The sequence below is a fragment of the Syngnathus leptorhynchus genome, chromosome 3 (assembly GCF_054491065.1).
Source record: "Syngnathus leptorhynchus isolate UIUO chromosome 3, UIUO_Slep, whole genome shotgun sequence".
NCBI lineage: Eukaryota > Metazoa > Chordata > Actinopteri > Syngnathiformes > Syngnathidae > Syngnathus > Syngnathus leptorhynchus.
This window is the reverse complement of record NC_141197.1, coordinates 12,562,735-12,572,405: the sequence shown is the minus strand read 5'-3', so window position 1 is coordinate 12,572,405 and position 9,671 is coordinate 12,562,735. Positions and strand designations below refer to the sequence as shown.

Genomic DNA, 9,671 nt, shown 5'->3' with positions numbered 1-9,671 from the left:
AATTACTTTAGCGCCCCCTTGTGTTCACACATACCTGCATCCAGTGCTGGTTTCACTTGTTTCCTTTTCTTTCAACGTTGCGCAGCTAATAACGAATTTTTTTGCCATCATTACCCACATTGCGATATTAGAGAGATAGTATTGAAGCCAGTGGACCAATGTGGTGGCACCTAAAGCAGCATCGGTAAGACCTTCTCTGGGATTTCGGGAAAGGCAATGATTTCATAGATGCCTTGAAATATTACAGTATTTTATTCATGCATCACTCAACATGGTTTTTACAACAGAATAGAAATCACTCTGACACCACTGATGTCAATTGATTTGAGGAAAAACAATAAACAGTGCATCATGCTGAAAAATAACACAGCAACGAGTTATTATTTTAAAACAAATATTTTAGGTCAACGTTTAGACATTAAAGGTGTCTTCTGACATCCTAAAATGTAGCTATGATAAAAACTATTAACATATTGCCAAATGTATTCTGACGTTTGGTTAACAGCTCCTTGGAACCTGACAATCTCATAGGCACATAATGTGCACAAATATTCACATCTACTGGGTTTGATACACTTCCATGGAATTAATTTTTCATTTGGAGCTAACGCAGCTTTGCATGTATCCTTACAAAAACAAGCATGTTGAATTATATTTTCCAGTTATACATGAAGGAATGATAAGACATTACAACCCTGTAACTGGAATGTCGAAAATGCGGACATTTTTCTTCATGTTAAATACGAGTAGTTGGACCAGCAGTGGATATGTAACATCTTCATCTTTACATTTCGGTATCATTTGTCGCAGTCGTTACATAACATTGAGGCTTTTAACTCCTGCGTGTAACGTGCAAGATGATCAAGACAATAACGGCAATAGGCAACAAACTATTGGTTGCTACTGTACCAGGTTTCCTCTTTGTTGACAACCGTTTTTTTTTTCTTTCCAGCGTTGTAATCTCAAGTTCCTTCATGCATCTTTTGTGTCTTCATCCTGTTTACGCTCGGTCATCCGGGCACAACGTGGACACGTTGTCGAGTTGTCATAGTAACAATCCCTAAAGAGAGAAAGGCATCGGTTATTTGTTTTTTTATTTTCGATTCAAAATTGTCCGACTGTTGATGACGGACCTGTGGAAGACGGCCGAGCAGTCGTGGCACACGGAGGTGTGACTGTCAAAAGGAAAGAGGATGTCTCCCTCTTTACACAGCTCACACACAAAGCCTTTGGCCTGGCAACGCTGCATGCACACCAAAAGAAAATTCTTAGAAAGAAAATGACCATTGAATAAAAATGTGATTCAAAGAGAGAGCTAGTATCGTGAAAAGTGTCGTTTGTGCTTTTTATGAGCTCTCACGTCGCAGTCCAGCTTGATGTGTTTTGCGAATGTGGTGTGGACTTCGGTGAGGGAGCAGCTCAGTCGCCCGCTGGAAATGTCAATCAAATCCTGCAGGGAATACATGTCATCGTTCTCCACAAAGTGTTGGCGGTCTTGAAGCTAGAACACGAAACACAAAGCAAATCCATCTTAGAGAGGGAGGATATAGACAGGAAGGGACGGACTAAACTGTTATCCCCACTAGGTGGTGCTGCTGTACAGTACAAGATGTGCTATGAGGGGTGACACTAAAGAAGAATAATGTAGGTCAAAGTCAAAACGGATATGACACTGTACATGCCGACCTGGAGTAAAAGTCGTGCCTCCATGGCCTCCTTGCAGGTAATAAAATAAGGCTTCATCAGTAGAATATCCTGGCGAAGTTTCTGTTAACACAATCACAAACTTAAGTCCTCTTTAGAGACCAGAGAGATCAAATATTTCAACAAGCCTTAAAAATGTGTGGGCCAGCAAAAGTATAATTGACTGCATCGTGGTGGGGCATTCACAGCTAAGTGTGAAAACACATGAATTGAGATTGTATTTAAGAAAATACTGAAACGTATCTAATATGGTCTAGGACTCAAAGCCTTCCTTGTTTGGCAACTTACTCTGATCTCAACCAGTTCCTCAACAAAGTTAAAAAGCAGTGGGTTGATTTCTTTCAGCTTCAGCACGGGCCGTGGCATCATCAGGGCCAGGTAGCGCAGTGAGGACCGACAAACCTGCATGAAGAAAAGAGGAATGAATGATTAGCATGAAAGTGAAACCCTAACCCTTTCAAAGACTGCCAAATTATAAATCCAAAGTCACAACTCAGGGAAAGCTCTCAAATTTTTACTGAACTCTTGATATGTTTTGGCGCTTTATCCAATACAATCTCTTCTTTTTTTTTTTTTTAAATAGAACAAAGCACACAAAAAAAAAAGTATTTGAGTACCTTGCGTGGTTCAAACTCCCAGTTGTGGATAACTCGTGCTGGGATGATGGCCGTGTCATTCCAGTGACACGCACTGCAGAAATACTGGCCCGTGTAGTCACATTGTCTGGCTTCACTTGGTACACCCCCTATCAAGATGAACAATACATTAAAATTCCACACAGTGGATATTGTAGGCACAATGTTTCATGAGCATAACAAAGTATAAACTATAAATAATAAATTGCATATGCTGTCCAATATTAGAACATTATATCTTCACTAAGACTCCTTCAAGTATTTGGGTCTTTTTTTTCTCGGTGGAATTTAAATATTGAAGTATTTTTCTTTGATGTAAAAACTTTTGAGTACCACTAAATCGATTTGGAATGCACGAAAAATTCCAGAAACATCCAAAACATTGGTTGACTGCTCCATCATCATAGGCGTGAAGTTTTCTTTGTTCTGTGCTCTCAGCTCATTCGTACTCACTCAGTGAGATGGGTGAACGGCATTCCGCGCAACGATAGTCTTGGCGGTCTAGTCCGATCTCAGGGCAGATGCTGAGCTCGTACTCTGACTGATGGCTGACCTTTGACCTCACACAGGGCTTGGTGATCAGGTTCATACACTTACTGTGGCAGCGGTAATAGCAACCTGAAGAAGACAAGGATTCATATGAAAAAGATAATTGATGCACTCGGCTGACGCTTACAAATGGAACACAACTGTGTGTGTACGCGTGTGTGTCGACATCTAAATACAAGAAAACAATAAAGAGTAATCAATGATTTAAAGCTGGCATATGTGCAATAATAACAATCACCAACCCAAAAATTAGATCCACCTTCACAAGTCGACAATGTTGCTCCTAAATGTAAGTTGCATTTTTGGGGTGTAATTTATTTGACCGAAACTGAAAATGTATGTGCAAGAAAACATTGGACATAGCTCTTGGAAATGCAGGAATCAACATCTTGACAAACTATAAGGGGATACAAACCGCTGCCAAAGTGGAACAAAGCCTCCTTTGGATCACAATGAAGCTATACATCTTCAGAGATATTAATCTACTGCAAAGGTTCAGAGTGTACCACGCCTGCAGCCCGAAGACAGCTGGGCTAGGCTCCAACGCGAGCGACCTTTGTGAGGACAAGCGGTTCAGATAATGGATGGAATTATGAATTATTCACCTGGGGAATGAAGGAACTCTATGAGCTCAATTTGCATATATTACAGTTTCCAAAAGTAAAAAAAAAAAACTAAATCCTGATTTTTTTTTTTTTTTTTTGGTCATTTGGAAAGAGGCTCATTAGATTGCAGGTATACCTAATAAAGTGACTGGTGTAATTGAACACATTTCTGTGCAGTGGATTTTGTGCATCACCTGTGCAGGTGTACCATGTCTGGATGAGACCCCAGATAATGGTACTACATTTGTCACAAGTATGTTTGACACTCTTGCTCTTTTCCTTGGAGAATCTGTGCTCAAGAACCATTCTCAGATTAGGCTCATCCTCATCAGGATCCTGTCGGAGAACGATATTTGATAACCCTTATTTGGAGACAAACACACAGAAATTGCAAGCATAACATTGATAGAAAACTGTAGTGTGTGTTTTGTTGATCCACGCATGTTGCTTTTAAGAGGCCATGTGTTTGCGTGCGAGTGTTTTAACAGTATTTGTTAATAATAGCACACATTCACGTGGATACTTTACTGTACCGTTTCCACCTTTCTAAGCTCATTGTGCAGTTTTTTAGGCTGAAACATCTGAACACGATTAATATGTCACACAGGCAGCCGTCGGTTTGTTCAACTTGACTTATTCGGGAGTTTGATATCGAAAAGAACCAACCTTCAGCTCCTGCAGTTTGAGGCGAAGATGGATGAGTTTCACCACCGTGTCCTTTTGTCTCTCCGAGTGCTCCGGCAGCTCCAAGATCAACTTCTTGCACTCCTCGATGGCTAGTTTCAATTGCTCGATGTCGGAGGCCACAAATGAACCCTGCGGCCAACGAATAGAGTAGAATAAAAAAATATATATATTTATAAAGCAGACAGAATTGCAACACATCTCTTTTAACACCCAACAAGAGAGTTATTATTTACAGTGAATTTAAAAGAACACAAGCTTGATTGAAGATACATTTCTACAGCAGGCTTGCCCCAACCCAGGTCATGTGATGACTTCCGACAGTCATCTGACTGCAGTGAGGAAATCCGCTAATGCTAGTTTAACTATAATGCAGAGGAGAGGAGGAAACATGGCGAGTACTACTAATAACCACAAACTGTAACAGCTACAAACTCATTGGAGTCAGGAGAAACGTTATGGATCAGAATTTGAGAAAAAGAACTGAATCTTGACTGTGATGTACTAAGCAACCAAGTTCATACTAATAAGAAGAATACGGCTTGCTTACCACGGGTCTTGAGAAGTGGTCTTCAGCTAGACCAAGATCCATGGTTCCGTCTGAACTTTGAATTCTGTTTCCAGAAAACAGCTCCTGTCTGGCTTCTGCAAAAGGAGAGTAAAAAAATGGTATTTTCAAACACATGACTTGTCACTCTTGTACATTCTCATGTACCGACTCGCCTCATGAATATTCTAAAACAAAGAGAAGAATGCCCAAGTGCGACGTTGTCATTAAAAGCGCTTCTTGTATGAACTTTGAGCTTTCATCCCTTTGTGACTTTTTGAGCAGCATAATCACAAGTTGTTACAAAACAGCTGACATTGTACATTTCTCGCCGGTGTTCACCTTTGGCTGTAAGCTCCTGGAAATGTTTAATACTGAAATGAAGATGTGCCGAAATGTAACAGGATAATATAAAATACGTATAGCAGGTATGTTTTTTTTTTCCATTTAATTGCTTTGTAATATTTTTTTTCACTAATACAACATTTATTAGAATTTTAGTGTGTGTGTTTAAAACATGCTCAATTATTATTGAAACACATGATCAGTCGACACTAGCAAAAGCTCAGCGGATGGTTGCCGTCGAAATGGTAACACTGTTTTAGTTTTTCTTAATCGCATAATAACAATAACAACATAAATGGAACTTGTCAAGCTGAGGCAATGAAGCTGAAAACATCGATAGCACAGCCAACCTTTTGGGAAAAAAATTGGCCAACTGATTTCGTTTGAACTTGTGCCTGTTGCTAAAGAAACGCTTGCACAGGGATTTAATGTCCTCTGGGTAAGCAAATGTCTTTGCAAAATCCTTAATAGAATGATAAATCTAAAATGATTTATTTCGTTTTTAAAAACCACCACAACGTGACTTTATTTTCCCTCCAAAACGAAGCATGTCGAACTATCAGTATAATTAATGAGCTGACTGTCCAACTGGCAAAACTAGTATCGTCGTTTTTTCTTCTGCAGTATAATCGCCGGCTGCATGAAATCATGTCAGTACTTTGATCTGTTTCCACTCTGTAAACTTCCCCTTTCGTTTGGAAACAACTAATATCCAGAAGGTCCGGTTAACATGTAGAATATTTCCACTCCAGAGAAGGGTCGGACGGGCATTCAGTGAATTTCCTTGATTGGTAAACCAAATGTTAACATAATTTAAGAAAAACGTTAAAAAATAAAATAAAAATCCAGTTTTTCTCCAATCTTTCTTCCAACACAATATTATATAGCCACAATTAATTCTAGATTTGAGTCTCTGGGATAAATCAAATGCAGAAGACTAACAGTAATGAAATAATTTAAAATGACTACAACCTATTGGTCCTTGGTGAAATCATCAGCTTGTCATTCATTATTTAATACATAATCTTATTCATTATTGTTCTGTTAATAGTAACGGGTGGTGAAGGTTTTATGATCCAGAAAGATTGAGCCTGGAGCAGATTGTTTTTTTTTTAGTTTGTTTGTTTGTTTGCAGAGGTTTCACTTTACTGAAATTATTCATGCTGCCACTTTTCTTAAGACAAGCAATCACACAAACTAATTTCTAAAAAAAAAAAAAAAAACACTACTTTTTTAGCATACCTCCAAAATAATTGGAACGGCAAGGTCAATTGCATTTGGGTTTTGTATCAATAGATGAATATGAGTTTATAATTTTCATGGTATTTACATCTCGCACCTTGTTTTTGAAGAGTGAGCAAAAGGATTGGAACGGACAATTGGAATTGTCTGCAGTATACACCAAAAATAAATAATAAACATTGCCGTTCCAATACTTTTGGAGAAGCCAGTATCGATAAACTAAAGCCACTCAATATAACAAATCATATCAGTAAATAGTTCATCACTTGTTAACGCCTCCTCGTGTTAGGCTTATAAATCAAGAACAAATTCATTTTCTTTTATTTTGATTTACTGTAGCGTAAAGAAACTAACTGTGACCTTGAAGCCATAATCCACACGTCAATAGTGTGTGGTGGTAAATATGACCTACCCTGCTGTGGGGTCGTCCTGCCCCTTTCGGTACCATCCTCTTCCTCTCCGCGATCGAAGGGATTAAGGCGGGTTTGGCGGAACTGTGCTAGCCTCTCATCATACTCCATTTCATCGGCTACATCTAAGTGAGAACACAATGGACATTATAGCATCATGTTACATGTCGGCAGTTTCTTCTGTTATGCTTTAGTTAATTGAAGAGGCATAAAGTAACATTTTTGGAAATGATTTGTAAATTTGATCACAATACAGGCTCAGGGGTCCTCACCAGATAAATTTCAATGTGAAATTATCCCGACTGACCACTTGATGAGGTTTACCAATGGAATTGAGTCAATTCGGTGTAACAGATAATTAACTGGTAATGTAACTGTTACTTAATTAATTGTATCTTGAAGAAACTGACACATAATAGAGTGCACTACTTGGGTGCAACCAGCAGTGAAGGTGATTTCGGTACATGAGATTTCACTGAATTAAATGTTTAAAACATATTTAATGTTGCAGTCACGTTAACTTTTGAATTACATTTACCTGGAAAGCTAAGAATTTGACAGGAGGTGATTGGTTTAAAAAGACTAGTCCAAACCAAAAATAGGAAAATCTGACTGTTTTACAAAACTAGGACTTCTGAGATAAACCGGAGCAATATTTATAACTTAGCTTGCTCCAATTTATCTCAAACACACACACTTAAAATGAATTATATTGTGTACTATTTGTGCATTTTAGTGCATACACGTAACGAGCGTAAAAATGATATCACAGTCGTTTCTTCTATCAACAATGGTGGTAGACATAATATATGGCTAACCCACAATGTATTATTTCACAATCATGCAAAAGTAGAGAGATGCATAATGATCATGTTCAATTGTACCAGCTCATAAGCTCACATTATATGTGGGTTTTCGTTCCAGACTTGTTAGATCCAAATCCAATTGAGTATGTTTGGAATTGCTGGAATGGGAGTGCTGCATCATTGCAACTTGCAAGTAATGTTTCTCTTGCCTCCTTTTGCTAAATGTGTGAAAATATTGCTCCTAGTATGACGTACAGTAACGCTTAATATTACAATAACAAACATTGTTGAATTAATACCTTGAAGGCGTCAATCAAAATCGTGCATTATCTTGCCAAGCCAGATATTTAGATACAGCTCTGACCTCGGTGATCATATCATAACAACAATACATGCAATTGTCAAGTAAACCATCAGCACTAAGAAAGCTGCAGCTGTAAAACAAAAGAAAAAAAAGGAAATAATGATTACGATCTTTATCAAAAGCAATACACGTGACGTTGTTGTGCATGTCCGGAAAATTATTTAGTAAATCAATGAAGGACATCATTCAAGTCAGAAATGGCCCACCAACATTGCATGTCAACAAGCTAGAGCTACATGGCTAACAGTCATTTGACGCCAGACTGTGAGCAAATTGAACAGGACGCGATGATCTAATATTAGTTAAGTTTGTTTTCTTCTTACTTGTCATTGAGTCGGCACCTCTTAATTGTGTTTAATGTTCCACGCGTGTGGTGAGTATTTGTGCTCGTGCCTTGTTTTTCTCGTCATCAGCAACACATCGACCGAATCAGTGACCATTCAAAAGAGATTCATTTCCGGTTAATATTTTCACAACAAAACATGCCACTTTATTTTATTTTATGATTTTATTTTATGAGTAAAATGAATACGTTGGGTATTTCAATTATTCTTTTCAGGATTAAAACACAATAAGTCTCTTTCTTTTCCATGCTTACAATTAAATGGGACGTATCTAGTTTTCAATTTTCAAAATTCCATTGCAGGCAGATTATTATCTAACCAATGAACAAATATTTTCTGGTAGTTATTACTTTTGGGGTGCAGATATGAATAAACTTATATGAATGGATTCCTATGTAACCTTTCCCTAAATTATGGAGATGTATGTAATGGTAGATTGATTTCTATCCATAGCTGTGTAACTAATTTATTCTCACACTTTGCTGATTTGCTTAAAACCAACAAATAAGTGGTTGAGTAGTGTGTGAATGGGTTGACTTTCCTGTTTGATTAAATCTGAGGATGACAAAACCGCAATCTTCATGGGATACAATGATAACCAGAGCAGAGCTCAGGGCATCTATAATGACGATATTTGGGTGCGGCTTACAAAAAAATGTGTGACAGAGAAGCTCAGAGAAATATTATTTGAATAGTGACTGTGTATGCTGCTATTGTTGAATGCTTGTTGTTCCCATTGATATGTTTGGTCATTTGGAGGCCCAAGGCAAACCCAGTCATGGGGTCCTCCACATTTGAGTGCTGCAACTAAAAAATACATTTTAGAAATTTCCATCATTGGAACTAGATCAAGCTTTTAAAATTCTTCTTGAGTATTATTATCCAACACGTTAACCAATTATTTGTAATTGATAAGACAATTTATCCACATTTAATTTACTATTCAACTTGTTTGATACTTGCCTCTTGGTGATTAAAAGTGTGTCTGATATTCTTCTCGTTTTCGTCACAATAAACGATCATGTTTGTCTTGCTGGATCTTCTCGATTTTTAATCTTACCCAGACGTCCTAGATCACAAGTCAAAGGCCTCGGGGGCCAGATACGGCCCGCCACATCATTTTAGGTGGCCCGCGGAGACAAATTGTGCATCGAATTCATATATCGATTCCCGAATCTCTAATTGTTTTCACTTTTCAAAAAAACAGAGATATTATTAGCAATATTTAATACCTTTCATTATAGAAGAATTTGTATTCTTACATATTTAATTTTTAAATATTTGAACAGATTTTATTGGTGTCTGTTTTGAAAACTAGTTATTCATCCGTTTGTTGCGTAGCCTATACTATACATACCATATGAGACGTTTCATATTGATTTGGGTTGACAATTTTAATGGCCCTTTGAAGCAAACTACAATGCAAATACATTTGA

General features: G+C 37.7%; 1 protein-coding gene across 3 annotated transcripts; it reads right to left on the bottom strand.

The window, feature by feature from the left end:
* Window positions 1–233: 233 nt before the first annotated feature.
* Window positions 234–8,344, bottom strand: def8 (differentially expressed in FDCP 8 homolog). Of its 3 annotated transcripts, XM_085908229.1 has the most exons (13): window positions 8,215–8,338; window positions 7,827–7,961; window positions 6,724–6,846; window positions 4,728–4,822; window positions 4,160–4,309; window positions 3,688–3,829; window positions 2,793–2,957; window positions 2,322–2,449; window positions 1,993–2,106; window positions 1,687–1,767; window positions 1,361–1,501; window positions 1,134–1,243; window positions 234–1,060 (listed from the first exon to the last, which is right to left on the bottom strand). In XM_085908229.1, exons 3-13 carry the CDS (start codon window positions 6,830–6,832, stop codon window positions 973–975), a joined length of 1,323 nt encoding a protein of 440 aa, XP_085764355.1. In that variant the 5' UTR covers window positions 6,833–6,846; window positions 7,827–7,961; window positions 8,215–8,338; the 3' UTR covers window positions 234–972. The 3 variants fall into 3 exon arrangements, with proteins under 3 accessions (XP_085764355.1, XP_085764354.1, XP_085764356.1); XM_085908228.1 differs by lacking the exon at window positions 7,827–7,961 and having other exon boundaries at window positions 8,215–8,344; XM_085908230.1 differs by lacking the exon at window positions 7,827–7,961 and having other exon boundaries at window positions 8,285–8,344.
* Window positions 8,345–9,671: the final 1,327 nt, after the last annotated feature.